Genomic DNA, 23,082 nt, shown 5'->3' on the forward strand with positions numbered 1-23,082 from the left:
CTTCTGCATACTACTTTCACCTGGTAACATAGCAGATAACGGCAGTTAAAGACCAAATCGACTCACCTAGTGTGCCCGGTTATTCCTGTCCACACTGCCAAAGATCTATCCCAGCTGCAGAAGTAGATCTATCCCAGCTGACCACCTGTGGGATATTATCTCTTAGCCAAGTCAGCTTTTGTTTACTTCCTCATTGGCTCTCTGACATCCTCTAGACGTACAGATGCCTGTTTATATAAACCGGCTGCCACCAACCCATGTCACTTCTTTTATGGCAAAAGCAGGCTCCGCCTTTAAAAGTGACTCTGTATCATCTCTTCTCCCATGCTATTGGGAGGGGGAAAAAAAAAAGAGCTCTATAGAAGGCAGGCTGTGTGTGTGTGTGTGTGTGTGTGTGCCTTCCTGACACCCAGATAATCCTTCCTCTGCAATGAAAAGGGAGCATTAAGATCAGGCTGTATTCTCAGCACTCATGACGTCATCTTGTTGGGACTAGAACACCGTCTAGTCCCATGACAATGTCACGAGTGCGGAGAGAAAAAAAAGATAAGGCAAGCCACCCCTTTAAGCTCCGAACATAAGCAATAAAAGTAGCAAAATGATTTTTAACCAACGTAGACAAGGCCAACAAGTCAAACAGCAGGAGAACACATACCACAGGAAAGTTAAATTTCCATAAATTGACTTTTAAAAGCAAAGCACAGTGGTGTACTCAGCCTTTATTACTCAGTGACCCAGCTCCTCAGCAGGCCTAGACCCACCCCGCTTTCAAACCTTAAAATTTAAGGTGGCATTACCCTTTGCTGTTGCAAGGGAGACCAAGGTTCAGATTCCAGATGTAGTTCCTGATTCTTGAGCTGGCAGCAGCCAAGGAAGGTGGAGAAACAGCCTTCACAGTCCCCCACCCGGGAGACCCAACCATTGTGCAACAGCAACACCCTACTGGGCTGAAGGACATGGCACGCATACTGAGTTTGGTTAGACCTGTGTTTGTCATGCTGGTCCTAGAGTTACCCCCGCTAACCAGCCAGGTTTTCAGGAGAGCCACCATGAATATGCACAAGACAGATTTACAGGCAGTAGAGGCAGTGCATGCGTATTAAGAACATAAGAACATAAGAAATTGCCATGCTGGGTCAGACCAAGGGTCCATCAAGCCCAGCATCCTGTTTCCAACAGAGGCCAAAACCAGGCCACAAGAACCTGGCAATTACCCAAACACTAAGAAGATCCCATGCTACTGATGCAATTAATAGCAGTGGCTATTCCCTAAGTAAAATTGATTAATAGCCATTAATGGACTTCTCCTCCAAGAACTTATCCAAACCTTTTTTGAACCCAGCTATACTAACTGCACTAACCACATTCTCTGGCAACAAATTCCAGAGCTTTATTGTGCGTTGAGTGAAAAAGAATTTTCTCCGATTAGTCTTAAATGTGCTACTTGGTAACTACATGGAATGCCCCCTAGTCCTTCTATTATTCGAAAGTGAAAATAACCGAGTCACATCTACTCGTTCAAGACCTCTCATGATCTTAAAGACCTCTATCATATCCCTCCTCAGCCGTCTCTTCTCCAAGCTGAACAGCCCTAACCTCTTCAGCCTTTCCTCATAGGGGAGCTGTTCCATCCCCTTTTATCATTTTGGTTGCCCTTCTCTGTACCTTCTCCATCGCAACTATATCTTTTTTGAGATACGGCGACCAGAATTGTACACAGTATTCAAGGTGCGGTCTCACCATGGAGCGATACAGAGGTATTATGACATTTTCCGTTCTATTAACCATTCCCTTCCTAATAATTCCTAACATTCTGTTTGCTTTTTTGACTGCTGCAGCACACTGAGCCGAAGATTTTAAAGTATTATCCACTATGATGCCTAGATCTTTTTCCTGGGTGGTAGCACCTAATATGGAACCTAACATCGTGTAACTACAGCAAGGGTTATTTTTCCCTATATGCAACACCTTGCACTTGTCCACATTAAATTTCATCTGCCATTTGGATGCCCTTCAAGTCTTACAAGGTCTTCCTGCAATGTATCACAGTCTGCTTGTGATTTAACTACTCTGAATAATTTTGTATTCATGGTGGCTCTCCTGAAAAGCAGAGTGGAGGGAGGGTCTAACTCCAGGACCAGCTTGAGAAACACAGAGTTTCAAGACTGCGCTGAGCAGAACGGGTTAAATTGAAATGAAAACGTAGGGGGTAAAAAAAATAATAAGAAGAAAGCTTGGGTAGCTGCCTATGAAGGCTCATGGGGGCTATAGCCTCCAGCTGGGTCCGAGTGAGCCGGAAGCCTGAAAGGAGAAAGAAGAAGGTGCAGAGTCATCAGAATTAGTTCAGTTGTATTCTGTGCTAAAGACAGTCCCTCTCTGCACCATGAAGAATCACTATTGGCTGGTACAGAGACGTATATTAAGCCGGTGACTAGAACACAGGCAAATTAACCAATCATTAAGGGGCATAAAATGTGGCCAAAAAAAAAAAATGCCTGTAAGAAACTTCTTTTATTAGGGGAACAAATCCTGGAGAATCAATTGCATTTTCCTCCCTCATTTTCCCCCTCTGTCAAATGAGCCCCCACCCCGGAAATGTTTTTTTTCTGCCTCGCTGTCAGAGATCACGAACAGTCCCATCACTCTTACTCCTCCTCGCTGCTGCTCCGTTCCATCTCATTCTCAGAGCAGAAGACAAGAGGTGGTTGGGTGTAGTTGGGGAAGTTCTCCAAGTTTGCCTTCAGGAAAATGAGGCGCTCCACACTTTCCGAATCGATGGGGGTTTTCTGGCTGTAAACGAGGCCCTCGGAAGCGTTAAAGAGGCGCTCCGAGAAACCGCTGGAGGGTGGGCAAGTCAGGTAAAGGACGCCGAGCTTCGCCAGGGCCGGCCAGAGCCATCGCTTCTTCTCCCAGTACATCAGTGGGTCTTCCCGGGCTCCGATGGTCTTGTTGTCGTGCAGGTATTTTTCCACCATGACACAGGCAGAGTGGCTCTCTGTGGAGAGCGAGGCCCCACTCCCCTTCGAGGCTAAGAGGCCAACGCTCTCCAGATGCTCAATCAACGTCTTCTCCTTCTGTATCAATGGAGGGGCCACACTGGCTTTCCTCCAGGCCCCTGAGGCATCCGCCATGCCCGTCTCCATGTCATACGGCTGTTCGGTGGCTTGCATTGGTTCTGCATCATAGTAAGACTCTCTGACAGCCTGTGTGCTGGCGACAGGTCTATTGAAGCTGGAAGAGGAAGAGGATGGGGAGGGCGAAGGACACTCCAGGAGCATGACATCCTTCACTTTCTTCACCAGGACTTGTTTCCAGTGATCAATGTCGGAGCCGATGGGGAGCACGGCTTCGATCTTGCCTTTGAAGCGCGGGTCCAGCAGCGTAGCCAGGATGTATTCTTCCCGGTGGAACATTTCGTTTATTCTGCAGTCTGTGGAGAGCTTGAGTGCCAAGTTTTCTGCTAGCACAACCCCACTACCATCGCCTTTGATCTCAAACTGGTCGTGTATTTGTTTCAGGAAGATGTGCAGGTACCTGACCTCAGGCAGCACCTGGCTGAGAGAGGCATTGTCTGCACTGACCTCCTGCATGGCCATCTCGAAGGGCTGCAGGAGGGCAACCAAGTTGGCAATCAGATTCCAGTGAGCGGAAGTCAGCACGATGTCCGGCATCCCTATCCTATGCCTGCCTATGTATTCCTGCACTGCTTTCTGTTGCTCCAGGAGCCTCTCCAGCATGTGGTACATGGAGCTCCAGCGAGGCGTCATCTCTTGCTTCAGCTGATGCCTCGGCAAGCCATTCTGATGCTGCAGCTCAGCTAGAATCCTTCTGGCCCGGATAGAGTGGGTAAAGTGACCACAGATTTTATCGGCCACCCCTAGCACGTTTGCCACTTGGCAATTACCTTGCAGGAAGTCTGTAACCAGCAAGTTCAAGCAGTGCGCAAAGCATGGAATGTGTACAAAACTGGAATCCTTCATGGCTCGTATTACATTAGAGCTGTTGCCAGAAACTAAGAATCCATGGCTTAGGGAGCTGGGGGTAAGCCAGGCATCTATCTGATCCCCCAGTTCTTGCCGAACGTTGCATTCAACTTGGTCTTTTGGAATGCCTTTGATGCTCAGTACTGCTTGTTTCCTTTTGTTGGACTCCTGGCCCTCTGGCTTAAAGACTACCCAGTGTGCAGTAATCGCCAGGTAGTCCACCGTGACATCACTGGTGCAGACGTGAACGGTGATGTGAACGCGATGCCCCTCGGCTCTCTTCAGGTCATAGGCGATCCTCTCGCACACAGCCTCGTGCAGCTGCGGAATTGCTTTTCGAGAAAAGAAGGCTCTGGAAGGTACCCGGTACCGCGGGTCGGCCCTGGCCATGAACTTATGGAAAGGTTTGGATGAGATGAAGGAATACGGCAGTGCCATACCGCACAGGAGCTCTGCGATGCTCCTGTTCCATGACTGGGCCCGGGGATGATTTGGCGTGTATTTGCCGTTGAAGTCTACCCTTTCCGGCAGCGTTTGCTTGCTCCTCACAGGCGACAACCCCGTGGGGCAAGGGTCGTTCCTCTTCCGCTTCTGTTTCAGCGCGGTCTCGCTTTCGCTGCTGTCATATGAAGGAGGGGTATTCTGGACCTCCGAGGGCAGCACTGCTGGAAACTGGGACTGCGCATTAAAGCCCAAAGACTTTAAAGGGCTGAACAGGTGGGATGAAGCCGGGAACAATTCTTCCAGAGGCTCCTCTGCTGTCTGGTCTTCTTCTTCTTCCTCCTCCCCCTCTCCAATGCCAATCTTTGGTTTCACAGTCTTTCCCCTGCCCCACTCTAGGGGGTGCTTTCCCTCTAGATGGCGCATTAAAGCTGAGGTCCCAAAGTGCCCGCCCTGCTTCCCCCGGCTAACGCTGGTCTGACAGAGGGTGCAGATGGCTCGACAGATGTTGGTGCAGTCAATATAAAAGAACTGCCATACGGCGGAGGTGGACTTCCTTCTTTTTGTTCCGGGGGGCACCAGCGGGTAAGTGGGGAAGCGGCTCCCTAAACTGGAGTGGTCCAGCGGCGCCCCTCCCAGGAAGGACTTTACCATGTCCCTGGGCTTTCTGGCATATTTGCCGCAAGTCTTGCTACCCCGGCCTCTGCCCCGGGCAAAGAGGTTCGCCTGTCTCTCAGCACCGGCCTCATCCCCGGACTCAAACAAGAGCTCGGTGCCAACCATCTCTGCTCTCTCTTTCTCCTCTTCTTCCTCCCCTTCCTCACTGGTGTCGCTGTAATCAAACATGGCGGCAGCCCCTGACAGGACCTGAGCGGCCACTACTCCGGGAGCCTGGGGTGAGAAACAGGACGCCCTCTGAGCGCTAAATATTTGGTGTGGTGCTGGGAATATCTTCTCGTATTGCTCCTCCCTCTCCTCCTCCTCCTCCTCGTCCTCCTCCTCCTCCTCCCCACCACCTCTGCTGGTCGCCTTCTGCTTTGCCTCTTCCCGCTGCCCCCACTCCAGCGGGTGCTTGCGCTCCAAGTGCCTCTTCAAGGCCGTCGTTCCAAAGTTCCCCTCCGGCTTCCCCCGGCTGAAGCTCACACCACAGAGGCCGCAGATGGCCCTGCAGATGTCCATAGGGTCGCAGTAGAAGAACTGCCACACCTGAGAGGTGGATTTCCGCCCCCGGTGCACCAAGGGCCTCAACTGACGACTGGGGAGGTGGAAGGCGAGGGAGTCCTTTTGATTGGCCGCCAAGTCCTCCATCTCGGCGGGGCTTTTCTCCAGCTGGATGCAGGAGTTACTCCCCTGGGGGCCCATACCCCGGGGAAAGAACTCCATCTTAATCTTCCCGGAGCCGTCCTGCCCGAACGCATGAGACAGGGTGTCGGCCAGGATGCCCCTCCCCGCTTTCCTCTCCTCCTCTTCCTCCTCGCTGGACTCCAGCTTGATTTCAATCTCTGGCACATATTCGCTTTGGCTCAGGCCCACAGATGCCCTGTGGAGGCCAAACTCGGCCACACTAGGCATGGTCAAAGGGTAGTTGGCAGCGCGCAGGGCAAAATCCAGGTGGCCTGCCACGGCGGAGGCTCTCAGGAGAGGAGAATGCAGCGCGGAACTGGGAGCAGGCGCGCCGATTCCCCGCCGTTTTCTTTGCATTTTAGTCTGCAGGGGGCGGCGGAGAGAAAGCGTGAGAGCAGAAAAAAAAAGATTAAAAAAAAAAAAAAAAAAAATCACACCTAACTGGTGCCAAACCGTCCAAGCACCTATGAGCCGAGAATTGTACAAAACGGGCACTTGCACGATCTTTTTTTTTAAACCTTTTGGAACCAAAAAAAAAAAAAAGAGAATGTGAAAAAAAAAAATCAAGGGAAGCTTCGGTCTCTCGGGCCAATCATTGCTGGGGAAAAAGAAAACCCCCCTCGTCTCAATTTCTCAATCCAAAGCGTAAAACGCAAAAATAACAGCGCTTGTGTTTACTGCGCTACAAAAAAAAAAATAAGGGTCTCTTTCCTGTTTTGACAGGAAGATGAAGTGTTAACTTTCTAGAGGAGTCCGTGGCACACACGACCTAGCAGCAATAATCTCCCCTGCCGATGAGATCCGTGCCGGGTGAGAGGGTTAGAAAACATTCTGATGTCCCTTGTGGGCACTTTGGTTTCTCATCCATCCGGTCTGCTCCCAAACAGCGAGGAAATTTAGAGCACATGGGTCTGACGCCCAGTCCCAACGGTGCTGTCTCTCTGACCTGCTCCGGATAGGCCACAGGATTATTAGAAAAAAAACTGTTCAAGGTATTCCAACTTAATTGCACAAGCAAAAAAAAAAATTATATGCAATGCCTTTAATCAATCCCGCTTCCCCCTCTGAGACCCCTTGTGACCTTGGGCAAGTCGCTTTTATCTCCCGTTGCCTTGGGCACCCACTTAAGATTGTAAACTCGCTGGAACAGGGACTTGCTATACATGAAGTCTAAAAATGCTGTAAGGCCTTGAGCATGATTGGAAAGGCAGGGAGAAAATCTCAGATTTGCTGTCTGTAAATAATCCCGAATATACCCTGTTTTTCATTGACCAGTCACATCGGATCAATTTCATAGTTGTATCATTCCACTCAATCATTCCCGTAATTGCTTTTGACGGTTTTCGTCTCTGGGTTCATTTTTTTTTTTTTTTTCCCTACGCTCTGCAGCCAGGAAGGAAAACACAAGTGCTCCCTCCCCCCTCCCCCTCAGTGGTATCGGTGCTGTTCCTCTGCCTTTTACCAGAACCGGGTCCCAGTCAGCACCGACAACTCCATGCCGGCATTTTACAGATCCCAAGACATAGCGGCAAAAGATGGTTTCTGCGAAGTTACTGCCTCGGGGTTAGGAAAACGCTGATTCTCAGTAGGAACCTCATCTTAAATCCTCAAGGGCAGCGGCTGGAGAATCCACCTAAAAAAAACAAACAAAAAAAACACAACACAACACAGAAAGGAGGCTCAGAATCCCAGTGGTACACGGACTCCATGTCAGCAAGCACAACTACAGCATTATAAGCAACACTTCCTCAGGACAAACCGCCCCTTCACGAATATAAAAGTCAATCTCTCTCTGACTCCTGTACCAGTTGGGACTAAGTGGATGAAGGAGGCCTGACTCGCTAGCATTTCCCCTATCTTAAATCTCCTTCCAGCCAGTCGGCAGGGCGAGCACCACATCAGCTGCCGGTGGGGGAGGGCCCTGGGAGTGGCCAGACGCTGTCCCGCTGTCCCAAGCTGGGTGTCCGGCTACTCTGCGACCCAGGCACTGAGGCGACAGCCTCTGCCACAGGAAAACTCGCTTCCTCCTTAGCCAAACGGCAAGGGAAGAGGTAAATGAGGTCCGGTGGTTCGAGTGGTCGGCCAGGATTCGAGAATGCTTGAGATTAAATCCCCCAACCCCCGCTCCCGTTTTCACCCGCTGTGCGTGCCTCCTCGGGCAAGTCACTTCTCTCCCTGTCTCGGATCAACCTGTGATCGAGGCAATAATTCACGCACCCTGTGCCGAAACTGTTATGCCGAAAAGAGCTGTCCCAGCATCCCTCTTACGTGCGGCTGCTTCTCAGTTGTCTCCAGAGCTTAAGTTGTACGGTGTAAATCCTAAACACAGAACTGTCAACTCTCTCTAAGACGGAAACTTCCTCTGAAGAATTAAAAAGAAAAAAATAAATAATTAGGTCTTTTCCTACTTTCTGCATCCTAAACATTTCCTTTAAAGTAATGAATTTTAGTGGAACTAGCCATCTCCCCCCTTCTTAAATTCTTCACTTAAGGGTTTTCAGCTGCATGCGTATGTGATGTGCCCTCACCTTCTGGATCTTTCTGCCCAGTTAGACACTGGGGTGCAAGTAACCGGTGACACAAGAGAGTGGGTGCGCCGCACACAGGCTCAGCTCAATGTCTCAACTTCCTTCCACCTTCCAGCATGAAACAGGTTTCCTGCGAACACACAGAACAGCGTCAACTACGTTAGCCGGCTAGCACTGAAGACCCACACCAGCCTGGCTAACTCTTCTCCAACGACTAAACCTGGCCCAGTTTGAGAGTGGACTAATCTAGCCAACAGCCAGCAGAAAAAAAATGTCACCCCCCTTTCCCGTGGATTTAACAGGACAGCAGAAAATAAGCACCCGGCCTATGCAGTCTGCCCAGTTATCCTGTCCTCACTGCTAAGGATACATCCCAGGTGCCAGCCACAGAGCGTGGCACCTGTAAGATTTCTCCGTATCGAGGACAGACTTTTTTCTTACCCACCTTTGTGCTCCACCATCTTGGGTAGAAGAGCAAGATCTCCACTGTAAGGAACTTTCCCCATGTCTGTACTAACCTAAACAGCCAGCAGTCCTAGCTTGGCTGTTGCCCAAACCTCTGGCCTTTTTAGGTTCCCCCTGCTTCACCTGCCTGGCAGACCTGACGATGTGAGTGCCCAGTGATTCCGCTGGAACGTCTAAATTATTACAGAACTTGCGCCCTGCCAAGCTGCTGGTACCATCCTACCATGGCAACTTGTCAGACAAACCTGGCCATTAGTCCCATCTAAGGTTCCATATTAACCTCTTTGCCGTCTGTTTGGGCAAACAAAACGCCCAGGGCCGAATCACGCGAGTACGGCGCTAGGAATGCTTAAGCGTGTTGCGAGGCACCGCTTTATGTTCTCTGCGCTTTAGGCAACTAAGGATCCTCCATGCTTATCCCGCGCCCTCTTAATCTCCGCGACTGAGCCAGCTAACTCCCCCCTGAAAATGTGCCTAGTTATAAAGTACAACTTATTTAAAATAAATGCCACATAAGTGTAAACATTACATTTCAAGCTGGCGAGGCCTATATTGAGTAAGCCAGCGAGTGGGAGTGTTACAGTAACACTGAGTGAAACTTACCCAGAGAAAGTGTTCAGTTGAGTTCAACTGGATAAAAGGATCCAGGTAACTCTGGGACAGGTAGTTTTCCCACCAGGCTGACTCTGTCCGGGCAGCGTACAATATCAGTGCTGCTGGACAAAGTGAAACCGCATCCCAGGGGAACATCCCCAGTGTCGTCTCTCTTTTCCCAGGTAAATTCTGTGAGGACACTTAGCTTCCCAGACAAAATGTAGCCAGAGAGTTGGGGACGGGAGGGAATATTCAAATCTCGGGTTCTGTCCAGCTACCTCCAAGAGTTAACGGGGCAAACCCTTTGAATTATCAACCTCTGTATTTTGACAAGGATCACGCCAAATGAGCCAAGCCCTGAACCGAGAGGCCCGCCCCTTTCCCAGCTGTGCAATCCACGCACGACAGCGGAACCGCGCCTGGCAGGAAACTCTCCAAAGGAGACTGGGACCGGTGTTTGGTTCAGAGCACATCCAAATATGCAGCTGAAAACTCCCCTCTCCCACCCACCACCAGAACACGCCAATAACGAAATGACCCTGCTCAAACAAATCCGAAGAGCACAACTCGATTCACAAGCGCCGTCTTCAGACAACTCCGCTGCAATCCAAGCTCAATGCCGGAAGACAGGGTTCTCCGAAAGGAGACGGAAGATGCAAGGGATTAAACTTTGTCAGACCTCAACAACAGGATATCACCCTAACATAAGTATCTCTCAAGTCTGACGACCTAACAGACAATGAACCAACAGGCAATGAAATGCTAAAAGAAATTAGGGAAGCTAACAAAATCAGCAGCACAGTAATAACGGGTGATTCCAATTACCCCAGTATTGACTGGCTGACTGTCACATCAGGACTTTCTAGAGAAGTGAAGTTCCTGGATGAAATAAATGACAGCTTCATGGAGTACAAGAACCAACAAAAGGGGAAACTATTTTAGACCTAGTCCTTAGTGGAACATAGTATTTGGTGCAAGAGGTAACAGTATTACAACATTATCAAATTTGACTTAATAACTGGAGGGCGTGCAAAAAAGAAATCTACTACGACAGCATTTAACTTTCAAAAAGGTGACAGATAAAATGAGGCAAATGGTTAGGAAAGAACTAAAAAGGTTAAGAGTTTAGCTCAGGCATGAATTTTGTTTTAAAAAAAACCCCATCTTGGAAACCCAGACCAGATGCAATCTAAGCATTAGAAAAAGTGGAAAGAAGGCTAAACGACTACCAGCATGTTTGGAAAGGTGAAGTGAGAGAGGCTATAATATCTAAAAGAACATCTTTCAAGAAATGGAAAAGGGATCCAAATGAAGAAAACAGGAAATAGCATAAGCAATGGCGAGCCAGATGCAAAGCATTGATAAGGAAGACAAAGAGAGAATTTGAAAAGAAGCTTGCCGTTGAAGCAAAAATTCATAATAAAAACTTTTTTTCAGGTACAGTCAAGGTAAAAAGCCTGCAAGGGAGTCAGTTGGACCATTAGATAATTAAGGGGTAAAAGGGGCACTTAGGGATGACAAAATCATAGCAGAGAGACTAAATGAATTCTTTGCTTCAGTATTCACTAAGGAAGATGAAAGAGAGATACCCATGCCAGAAATGATATTCAAAAGGTGATGATTCAGAGGAACTGAAACAAATCTCAGTGAACCTGGAAGATGTACTAGGGCAAACTGACAAACTAAAGAGGAGCAAATCACCTGGACCAGATGGCATACATCCCTGAGTGCTGAAAGAACTGAGAAATGAAATTGCATACCAGCTAATGGAAATCTGTAAATTATCAATAACATTCCCTATACGTACCCGGATCAGTCCAGACTCCTGGGTTTATGCATCCCTGGCGGAAAGACACCTGGAGCGCATAGCTGCATCCCACATAGCTGGGGTCGAAAACATTCAGGCGGATTTCCTGAGTCGGATTCAGTTAGACCCAGGCGAGTGGGAATTATCGGATACCATGATGCAACTCATTCCAGATCGGTGGGGGGGGGGGGGGGCTCCTCATGTAGATCTCATGGCAACTCATCAAAATGCCAAAGCGTTTCGTTTCTTCAGTTGGAGATGTCAGCACGGGGCCGAAGGCATCAACACTCTAGTTCTGCCTTGGCCGCAAGAGGTCCTTTTCTATGTGTTCCTCCCCCTGGTCGTTAGTGGGCAAGGTGTTACGTCACATAGAAAAACATTGCGGAGAGGTGGTATTGGTCGCTCCAGCGTCCATGGTTCGAGGATCTGTTCAACCTGGCGGTGGATGGACCGATTCACTTCAGGCATCTGGAGGGTCCTCTTTGTCAGGGCCCCATATTTTCCGACCAGGCTGCTCACTTTTATCTAGCGGCATGGCTTTTGAGAGGCGAAGGTTAAGGAGTAGAGGTTATCCAGAAACTGTCATAACCACCTTATTGCAAGCCAGAAGAAAGTCCACTAATTTATTTTTATTTATTTTATTTAAACAATTTTTATATACTGTTTTTTTACAAGGAAGTAGTCAAAACGGTTTACAAAGGCATACATACATAATAAAAACAATATAAAAGATACAATTTACAGACAAAAATACATATTAAAAGGGAAGAAAGTAAAAAGTTAAATTAAATTAAATGAATGGGTAAAAAGTTATAGTTTGGAAGGTGTTTGAGTCCTGGCACGCTGCTCATGGAGTCCAAGCTCTCAAGTCCTCCATCCCGGACATTTAGTCTTTTCTTCAAGACGGTTTCGCTAAGGGCTTGTCTCCTAGCTCGCTTAAAGTACAAGTGGCGGCCTTAAGCTGCCTTCGTTGTAAGATCAAGGGTTCCACTATTTCAGCTCATCCGGATGTTGTTAGGTTCCTTAGAGGAGCAAAGAATTTGCGTCCTCCGATCAGAAGTGTTTGTCCATCCTGGAACCTTAATCTGGTCCTCCGAGGTGTGTGTGTGGCGCCTTTTGAGCCTCTGCGGAGAGTGACCCTGAAGGACTTGACCCTCAAAGTGGTTTTTCTCATTGCTATATGCTCGGCTAGAAGAATTTCGGAGTTGCAAGCTTTATCCTGTCGGGACCCCTTCCTTCACCTTTCAACTTCAGGGGTTTCGTTGAGGACAGTGCTTTCTTTTTTGCCGAAAGTGGTTTCCACATTTCATATGAACCAGACAATGGAGCTTCCAAGCCTTTCCAATGGTAGATGCTTCCGTTCCACAGGCGAAGGAGCTCAAGCGGTTAGATGTGCGGCAAGCTCTTTTGCACTCTCTGGAGGTGACGAATGATTTCAGGAGATCCGACCAATTTTTTGTTTTGTGGAGCAGCGTAAAGTGAGGTTTCAAAGCTTCTAAGGCTACTATTGCACGTTGGTTGAAAGAGGCGATTGGGTCCACTTACATTACTGGAGGTCGAGAAATTCCGGAGGGCTTACGGGCTCATTCTATGCGTTCGTAGATGGCCTCCTGGGCGGAGGCACAACTGGTGTCTCCTCAGAAGATCTGAAGGGCAGTGACTCAGAAGTCGCTACATACCTTTGCGAGACACTATCGTTTGGTTGTGGGAGATTCAGGTTCTCCTTCCTTTGGCGAAAGTGTTCTGAGAGCGGGACTCTCAGTCCCACCCTAAGTAGGGGGCTTTGATACATCCCAGGAGTCTGGACTGATCTGGGTTCTTACCTGCTAATTTTCGTTCCTGTAGTACCACGGATCAGTCCAGAATATGTCTGATTTGAGTTGGTGGAGAGTCTCCCGCCCAGCTGTTCTTTTGCTTATGGAAGACCATTTTTGTGATATAGTTCAAGAAAATTTTGATTAGTTTGTTATTTGCAGCTGTTTTGTTTTATTGCTTGGGTACAGATCAATACTGAGGAACTGCAGGTGGCACTAGGGGTTATCTCTATGCTGGGCTGCATAGAGAGAGGAATATCGAGTAAGAAAAGGGAAGTGATTATTCCCTTGTACAGGTCCTTGGTGAGGCCTCACCTGGAGTACTGTGTTCAGTTCTGGAGACCCGTATCTACAAAAAGACAAAGACAAGATGGAAGCGGTACAGAGAAGGGCGACCAGGAAGGTGGAGGATCTTCATCGCATGACGTACGAGGAGAGATTGAAGAATCTAAATATGTACACCCTGGAGGAAAGGAGGAGCAGAGGTGATATGATACAGACTTTCAGATACTTGAAAGGTTTTAATGATCCAAAGACAAACGACAAACCTGTTCCGTAGGAAAAAAATCAGCAGAACCAGGGGGTCACGATTTGAAGCTCCAGGGAGGAAGATTCAGAACCAATGTCAGGAAGTATTTCTTCACGGAGAGGGTGGTGGACGCCTGGAATGCCCTTCCGGAGGATGTGGTGAAGACCAGAACTGTGAAGGACTTCAAAGGGGCGTGGGGATAAACACTGTGGATCCATAAAGTCAAGAGGCCGCCAATGAAGAGTGGGTGACTCGCCAGAATGACGGCTACTGCCTGGAGTCAATACCCTTATTCAATAACATACACATGCTTACTGTGACTCCAACATCGCTCTAAGCTTCAACAGCAAGAGGAAATGTGGAAAAATGGATTTACACTCACAAAGAGGGGAGTAGCTGGCTTGTTACGGCGGTTACTACCCCAAACCAAATAAGCCTGATGCTTCACCTTCAATGCATATACAGCATAGTTCTCTGCTTCAACGGCAGGGGAGAAGAAAAAAGGGTTCGCACTCACAAAGCGGGGAGTAGCTGGCTTGTTACAGCGGTTACTACTCCAAACCAAATGTGTCTGATACTTCACTTTCGATGCATATCCAGCATGGCTCTCTGCTTCAACGGCATGGGAGAAGACTGATACATCACGCATTTCCAGCATAGCTCCCTGCTTCAACAGCAGGGGAGAAGAAAAACAACCAATAAGGACTGTTTAACATGGTCTGGGTAAAACAAATAAGCATGGGTGTAGCTTGCTTATTGCGGCGGTTACTACCCCTACTAACCCTAACTAATCAAGCTAGATATTTCAAGGGTGGGGGTGGAAGGGAAATAGAACCAAGAGCTAAGAGAAACAGATAAGTATGAGAGAAAAAATGTGTGAAGCTTGCTGGGCAGACTGGATGGGCCGTTTGGTCTTCTTCTGCCGTCATTTCTATGTTTCTATGTTTCTATGTTTCAAGCAGTGTCAGTGAAACTTTCTCTGTCTCCATCTGCTGGGCAGGATGCATAAACCCAGGAGTCTGGACTGATCCGTGGTACTACAGGAACGAAAATTAGCAGGTAAGAACCAATTTTTCTTCATCTATGGTACCTGAAGACTGGAGGGTTGCCAATGTACTGCCAATTTTTAAAAAGGAATCAAGGGGTGAGCCAGGAAATTACAGACCAGCGAGTCTAACTTCTGTGTTAGACAAAATGGCAGAAGCTATCATAAAGAATAAAATTGCTGAACACATAGATAAGCATAGTTTAATGGGACAAAGTCAACAAGGATTTAGCCATGGGAAGTCTTGATTCACAAATTTGCTACATTTCTTTGAGGGCGTAAATAAACATGTGGATAAAAGTAAGCTAGTTGATATAGTGTATCTGGATTTCCAGAAAGCATTTGACAGAGTCTCTCATGAGAGACTTGTTAGGAAATTAAAAAGTCACGGGATAGGCGGCAGTGTCCTATAGTGGATTGTCAACTGGTTAAAAGTTAGAAAACAGAGAGTAGGGCTAAATGGTAAATTTTCCCAATGGAAAAAGATGAATAGTGGAGTGCCTCAGGGATCTCTTTTGGGACCAAATTTGCAGATGACAGAAATTATTCAGTTGTTAAATCACAAGAGGACTGTGAGAAATTGCAAGAGGACCTTGCAAAACTGGGAGACCGGGCATGCAAATGACAAATGAAGTTTAATGTGGACAAGGGAAAAGTGATGTACTTAAGGAAAAGTAACCCAAATTAAAGCTACATATTGCAAAGGTACACATTAGGAGTTATCACTCAGGAAAATATGTTGAAATCTTCTGCTCAGTGTGCAGCAGCAGCCAAGAAACCAAATACAATGCTAGGGATTATTAGGAAAGAAATTTGAGAATGAAATAGAGAATATCATAATGCCACTTACTCCTGGGGGAATTCTGCACAATGAAATTGAAAATTCTGCGCACAAAATTTTAAAATTCTGTGCACAAAAATTGAAAATTCTGCATACTTTATATTTATCAAAATATCAAAATAACACAAAATATCAAAATAATACAATACACATGTCAATCTTTAAGTAATTAATTTAAAATGTAATACAGAAAAAAGTTATTACATAAAGATGCAGAATTCTTTCAGGCAGACTAGATGGACCATTTTGGTCTTTTTCTGCCGTCGTTACTATGTTTAAATACTTTGAGCAGAATTTCCTTGGAAATTCACTGTAAGAGTGTCCCTTCCACTCTCTCTCCCTACCCCAATGGCCAGTCTCCTTCACTTTGCCTTCTCAGGTCCCGCAACTTCTCCACCATCTCTCCCCTTCCCCACTAGGCTCAACCCCTTCCATGCTATCTCCAATCTCAGAGTTTGACCCTTCTCTCTCAGTACTGCCCCTCACACAGGCTCCCTCTGTCCCTGTCTCTCACATACAAAGGCTCCCTCTCTCTCGTGAAGATACACACATCCTCATACAGGCTCCCTCTTTCTCTCTCGCACACACTCCCCCCCCCCCCCAATACAGACTCCCTTTCTCTCTCATGCATACACCCTCACACAGGCTACCTATCTCTCTCTCTCTCACCCAGCCCTCACATTGGCTCACTCTCACACATATACAAACACACACACACACCCCTAAACACAGGCTTTCTCTCTCTCTCTCTCACACACACGCACATCCTTTCACATAGGCTCTCTCTCTCTCACACACACAGGCTCCTTCTTTCACAAACAAGTACCCTCACAAACACACATTCCCTTTTTCAAGCAGACCTCCCCCCAAACTCTCACACAAATACACGTTCCTTCACAAGCTCCTCACATAGACTCCCTATCTCTGGCACACACACACCCTTACTCATGCTCTCTCACACACACAGACACCCCTACACACAGATTCACAATCTTACACACACATGTCTATGTTGCACAGGAGGTGGTCCCTTGGGCCGAGGTGGGTTGATGCTACCCGCAGGGCAAGCCCTACAGGTCCCCACTGTCGGCAGGTGGAGCTGGCTGACTGACGGAGGCCGGCTGGAGCTTCGCCAATACCAGCCCTCGTTCCCCGCAGGTTGAGCCCTTGGATTCCGGGACCGGCTGGACTTAGGTGGGTCTCTGTCCGAAGTCTTCCCTGGGACAACGAGGTCAGCCAGGGGCCAGCAGCAGATAGTAGAAATAGGTGGTCCGATCTGGACGAGGAGGAGTCCCGGGCGCCAATAGGAACAGGAGGCAGACAGAGGGCGCCCGAGTAAGAACAGGCCGAGACCTGAGAGGCCAAGTCCAGAATGAAGACAGGAGGAGCGTCGTAGAGCAGGCTGAAGTCAGGGCAGGCGGCAGGCAAGGAAGAGTCGTAAGGCAAGCGTGGGTCAGTACCAGAAGTCAGCAGTAGAATAGTCAGGCAAGGCAAAGGTCAAACTAGGAGATGGGCAGAAGCATAGTCAGATGAAGCAGTGGTCAATACCAGGAGACAAGCAGTAGCATGGTCAGACGTAGCAGTGGTCAGTACCAGGACACAAGCAGTAGCGTGGTCAGACGTAGCAGTGGTCAGTACCAGGAGACAAGCAGTAGCATGGTCAGACGTAGCAGTGGTCAGTACCAGGACACAAGCAGTAGCGTGGTCAGACGTAGCAGTGGTCAGTACCAGGAGACAAGCAGTAGCGTGGTCAGACGACGCAGTGGTCAGTACCAGGAGACAAGCAATAGCGTGGTCAGACGAAGCAGTAGTCAAAGCCAGGAAGTCAGTCAGTTGGAACAACCTAGGTAGACACGGAACTCAGGAGCAGGAACGGGTACCAGGATCAGGAACACAGACGAATCAGGAACATGGAGAAGACGCAGGAACAAGAAACTAAGGACACGCCATCTCACGCCACACCCCTCCCTAGGTGCGCACGCGCATCAGCTGTACCTTTAAATGGGCCACGGTGGGAACCTCACCCGCAGCCCCGGATGATGACGTCATTGGGTCCCAGTATATAAGGCCAGGCTCAGCCAGTGCTTCCTTGCCTTGGCAAAAGGTCTCCACGCTGGTGCCTTCTTCCTCTTCGCCGCAACGAGGCACGCCGGGCCCTTATCCCTCTCCGCTCCGATGCAGCATGTCGTGGCCTTCTCCTACTTCGCGACAACACAGCACGCCAGGCCTGCTCTTTCTTCACCTCAAGCGGGATGGACTCTTTTCTGCGGCACCCTGGGGTCTCCTCTATCTTCGCCGCAGCAGGATGGATTCTGCTCACGGGGCGCCGGGTCCTGCTCGAAATTCTGCACAGGAGGGGAATTCTGCGCAAATTCTGTGCTGTGCAGTAGCGCAGAATTCCCCAAGGAGTAGCCTTTGTATCGCTCCAAGGTGAAACCTCATCTTGAATATTGTATGCAGTTCTGATCACCACATCTCAAGTAAGATGTGGCAGAATTAGAAAAGGTACAGAGAAGGCGACCGAGGTGATAAAGGGGCATGGAACAGCTCCCCTATGAAGAAAGGCTAAAGAGGTCAGGACTCTTCAGTTTGGAGAAGAGAAGGCTGAGGGGGGGATATGATAGAGGTCTATAAAATAATGAGTGGAATGGAACGAGTAACCGTTAATCAGGAGTTTACTCTTTCGAAAAGTACTAAGGCCAGGGGACACACAATGAAGTTATTAGGTAATATATTTAAAACTAAGAAGAGAAAATATTTTATTACTCAATGCATAATTAAGCTCTGGAATTTGTTGCCAGAGGATGTGGTGAAACCAATTAGTTTAGCTGTGTTTAAAAAAAGTTTGGACAAGTTCCTAGAGGAACAGTCCATTAACCATTATTAAGGTAGAATTGCAGAAATCCTTTGCTTATTCTTGGGATAAGCAGCTTGGAATTCATCTACCCCTTGGGGTTCTGCCAGGTTCTTGTGACCTGGCTTGGCCACTGTTGGAAACAGAATACTGGGCTTGATGGCCCCCTTCGTCTGATCCAGTACGGCAAGTCTTATGTTCTTATGTAAGGCTGGAAAGATGTTACTTATCTTTTTTTTTTAAGTATTATGTAACAAGTAACAATTGATCTTATGTTAATGATCTAGGAAATATGGTTATTATGCATTTCTAGCTGCATTTTGTGATGATTTTAAATTATGGGTGGTTTAATATACCGCAGTCTGGTTGGGATTGTACGCTGTACAGAAGATTAATACAGAGTTTTTCCAGACCACAATGATGAGCTAAGGACAGTCTTGTGATGTGTGTTGAGTGATTCCATTCTGCATACACATGTGCAGTGTATGCAACGAGGGTTCCAATTTTTCACTCAGTGACTGAATCTTTTTTGGAATAATCTTTCAAGTTTTTTTTTTTGTTTTAGCATAGTTGCCACCCCTTTATGATTTGTAGTAGTAGATGATATATGTAAAATAATACCTTTATTGTTTTCTTGAGGTAAAAGTGCATTTCTGATTATTTTGCTAGTATCCTGAATACTAATTATACTTCTTATAATTATAATTATACTTCTGTGTGTACATATTACACATGCATTATACCTACAGATATCACAAACACTCCACACTTTCTTACACATTTCACCCACTTAGAGAGGTTTATTAATCGAAGTGTGAGATTTGCTATAGGGCGTAAAGCCTTTAGGGAAGCATATGTTAAAAGCGCTGCTAGCAGGTGTGATTTAACACACACACATACACTTCACTACATCTTCAGAGGTATAGATGAGGTTTTGTATTAACTGTGCCGTGAGTGCAAACTGCGCTGTTCTTCAATGAGATGTGTATGGTGTGGAAAGAATAAAGTTCTATGCTTGTCATGTTTAGTTCATTCGAATACATAAAAATAAGGCTCGGCAAATATGAGACCTTTTCTTATAGTTTCCCGTTCTTGGCCTCCTAATTGATAAAGTGGCTAATGAATTTTTGCACAAATAAAGATTCCAAAAAGAACTTGGTCCTGTATTGAGCCCTGGAGTACTCCACTGATCACTTTAACTTCCCCAAAGGAAGTCCATTGACCACCACTGCATTCTCTTGCTCAACCAATTCCTCACCCAGTTAAAGCTTGCAAAGAATGACAGATTAATAATAATTTGGAATTAATTCAGGCATCTGTTTGAGAAAGTTGCACACAACCACCTCTGTGGTGAATACCCTGGACAGCACATTCCTGGTACCAGGACTGCAGGAAAACTTACAGAATGACTGATCAGAGACGAAAACAGCATTAATATTATTATGTAAATGCCTCTCAGCAGACTAAGATACAGTGATGAAGAGGGACCTGTCCAGAGTCACACAGCTTCAGTAATGCACTGGATCTAAACATGTGTCCCATGAATTCCAAATTCCGATTCCTCCTCTCTCAGGTTACATCTTCCCCTCAAAAACGTCCCTCTTAAGAACATCTGTTTTCCAGAAATCAGTGAGACCCCTTCTAAATGCAGGCTAACACATTAACACAAACTTTCAACCCTCAAAAGAGATTTTAACCCCCCTCGTTTAAAAAAAAAATCTGGAAATTATAGCAGGATATTTCCAAAGTCCATACAAATTATGGAGATCCAAGGTCTCATGTGGGGGGATAAGGAAAGAGTGCGGGTAAAGATTCAAGAGCTGAGTGTTGGCATTAGTGGAGTGTGGTGGTGGAGGGAAAGAGACAGAGGAGCTTTTAGGGTAAGATAAGAGCTCCCATCCAGACTTCGGCTGCAGCCTGAGCCCGGGGGGGGGGTTTAATCCATGCCCTTTCCAGCCAGCATAGGTGCAGTAACACCGTGCAGCTGCACTCCCATGCTGACCCCCTTCCCCCAAACCCTCCTCCCTCCTCCCCTCTCCCCTGCGATCATGCACAATGAGGGACTCGGCCCCCTGCCAGCTCTGACCTGTCAGACAGTGAGGGAGGGAGAGAGAGAGAGAGGGGCAGATTGCCCTGGGATTCAGTGCAAGGGGGGGCACTCCGATCCCTTCCTCCGTCCGGCTGCTCTGCTAATGGCTGTGTGTGCAAGGAGCACTGGGTAATGGGGGAGGGGGAGAGGGCTGCACGCAGGCTGTAGCCGCCTCACGGCCGGCACTGAGCTACAAGCAGACCCGAGCACACTCCCCCTTCCTCCCCCCACCCCCTGCGCTGACCCCGCACGCCTCCTCGCAGTGCAGCACTGGGAGCTGTAGTCTTTCATTCCAACCGGAGGGGCTCTGCTCCGCGTTGGTGCCTTGGGGTTTGTTTTCTCCCTCATCACCGCAACCAAAATAATATCTACACATCCCTGCAGCGTGCCGGATTGTTGTGCCTCCTAGTTTTGGGAGCTTGCCCTGCAGTTGTGCAATTTTGGGGGAGCCGATGCTAATAAAAATAGCAAGGATTTTGGAATAAGTAGCTTCATGCAGGCATCCTTGTTTGAATTTCGGGTCTCTTGCTGTGTCCCTGTTTTGAGGGTGCATTATGCAAATGCGCTGTCTGTGTGCCACGGAAAGGACCGCAAAGTGTAATGGATTATGTGCAGAGAATGTACGGTGCTTTAATGTGATTTCCCCCTACCTACGGGAAGTACTAGAGAGGAAAAAAAGAGCAGGGAAGGTTCCAGCTAACCAAAGGTTATCTGTTGTTCAAGGGGCGGTTCTGATTCCTTGATAGACAGACTGGGTCAGCCCCTAGGCCTGGGTTTTGAAAAGGAAATATAACCCTGCTCGGAGCAAGAGTGGGAGCTCCCCATGTGAAGAGAAGGCAGCAGCTGGAACCCACTCCAGGGGGTTCAAAGGGGGAAAAGAGGAGCCAGTTGGCAGAGATACTCAAAAACAGTGTCTCGGGGAGCCTTTGTGAACTGATTGGAATTTGGATCTAAGAGTAATAAGTACATAAGAAACAAGGAACTGTGAAGGCACCAGTTGGGACCAGGAAAGAAAAACCCGTGCCCTGTTGGATCCTGGAAACAGGGTTGAAAAAGCCTCCCTTTTCCTACAGTAATAAGGGGAAGTGTGTAGCTTGAAACCAATCCAAGAGATCTAAAGTGAGTACACTGGGATTTGTTTGAGTTGAGAAGAGATTTTAAGCAGTGTGGCCCAGTACGGGTCGAAGAGAGGTGTATATAGACTGTAACATAAGTTGTCTGAGGCTTTCTGGAAGGCTGAGAGAAAAGTCTTACTGGATTTGCTGTGAAGATGGAAGTTATACTCTTCTGCAGTAACTGAAGATACTTCTAATAAACTATCTTTTCATTTGGAGCACAAGTTTTGATGTGGACAGTGACGTTTTAGGTGTGTGTGTGTGTCCTTGCAAGATATCTGCTCCCAGCCCACGACTGAACTGAGAGTTGTTTCCTTGCTGTGGGAGAGTTACCACAAGATGGACAGGGGTTTACATAGATTTCACACACAAACTGCAAACTCTTTTCAGCCACAAAACGTTATTCCTCAACATACCCAGATCAGTCCAGACAAGTGGGTTTTATTCATCCCTACCAGCAGATGGAGGTAGAGAACAAATCTTTGGGCACTGCCACATATACAAGAGTGCCATCTGCAGTCCCTCAGAATCTGGTCTGACCAGTATGGCATGTTCTTAACAACAAACCTAGTGAGAGATACTGGACAAAAAAAACATGCCACATCCCTGCAATGTTTTCTTAGAGCCTAGGTTCCAGATCAGTAAAAAAAAAATCTTTACCCGCTTATTTTTATATTTTAACTTCTGGTTATACTACCATCCATTCCCTGCTTTGCCTTGCCCAAGCCTGTCCCAGTATCCAGGCCTCGGCTCCTTGCCTGTCCCAGTATCCAGTCCTCAGCCTGTTCCAGATTGTATACCCAGACCTAGCTTCCAGTCTGTCTCTGCCCTCTACATCCAGCTGTCTGCCCTGCCTTTTCCAACTTATCCAGCCTGTCCAGCCTCTCCAATTAAACCTTACTGACCCCAGAACCCAAAAACTCAATCTGTGGGGGAGGGGGCTGGCCAGGCAAAAGATAATCCCAGTTCCTGCCTTGCTCCTGAAAGGGTAGCTCCAGACACAAGCCCTCATGACAGTTTGTAACAAATGAAAGACTGAATATGATACTCTAATAAATTTATATTGTGCTCTAAGCTTTATTTTTTCTGGGCTGATGTTTTGGATATTATTTTTAAAGTTACTAATTTCTGCTTACCTTTGATGGATTAATTTTACTTGGTGCTTCTAAATTTGTTTTCCCTGTTTCTAAGGAATTTCAGATATTTGAGTATGTGGCTATTTTAATGACATATTTTTACTTTTTGAAACTGGGTTCAACCTGATACTCCCTCAATATCTTTATGGCATCAGGCTATGTCAGCCTGGATGCAGTTGGAAAGTCTGGACATCCTTTTTACCAGAGATTGGGGGTCGATGTAATAAAAGACCCATGGCAAAAGAGGAGCTAGTTACGAGCACGGGTTTTGATCACCGTGCGCGGCTAAAGCTGGCACCTCTGTGGGATATAAAAGAAAATAAACTCTGTAAATGATTTGCCATCACAAATCCGGGGGACATATGAAGAAACACGCGTACATAAGTGCAGTAAGGCCCTATTGTAATAAGCGGCCACATCCGTCCATAAAAGCGAGTGAGTGAATGGTCTCTCTTTTCAGCGAATATATGACCCTGGAATATATTTTTAATATTTCA

The 23,082-nt window shown here is 47.3% G+C and overlaps 1 protein-coding gene across 2 annotated transcripts; it reads right to left on the minus strand.

Moving 5' to 3' along the window:
- Positions 1-1,973: 1,973 nt before the first annotated feature.
- On the minus strand, positions 1,974-20,448 carry LOC115083935 (zinc finger BED domain-containing protein 6-like). 2 transcript variants are annotated; one of them, XM_029588065.1, is made up of 4 exons: positions 20,332-20,448; positions 8,297-8,426; positions 8,037-8,130; positions 1,974-7,401 (listed from the first exon to the last, which is right to left on the minus strand). In XM_029588065.1, exon 4 carries the CDS (start codon positions 6,123-6,125, stop codon positions 2,646-2,648), a length of 3,480 nt encoding a protein of 1,159 aa, XP_029443925.1. In that variant the 5' UTR covers positions 6,126-7,401; positions 8,037-8,130; positions 8,297-8,426; positions 20,332-20,448; the 3' UTR covers positions 1,974-2,645. The 2 variants fall into 2 exon arrangements, with proteins under 2 accessions (XP_029443925.1, XP_029443924.1); XM_029588064.1 differs by having other exon boundaries at positions 7,986-8,130.
- Between the last annotated feature and the right edge of the window lie 2,634 nt (positions 20,449-23,082).

The sequence above is a fragment of the Rhinatrema bivittatum genome, chromosome 2 (genome assembly GCF_901001135.1).
Source record: "Rhinatrema bivittatum chromosome 2, aRhiBiv1.1, whole genome shotgun sequence".
Classification (NCBI taxonomy): domain Eukaryota; kingdom Metazoa; phylum Chordata; class Amphibia; order Gymnophiona; family Rhinatrematidae; genus Rhinatrema; species Rhinatrema bivittatum.

What these genes read in the sequence shown, in the direction of transcription:
- LOC115083935 (XM_029588065.1), bottom strand. Translation starts at nt 6,125, where the DNA reads ATGCAAAGAAAACGGCGGGGAATCGGCGCGCCTGCTCCCAGTTCCGCG.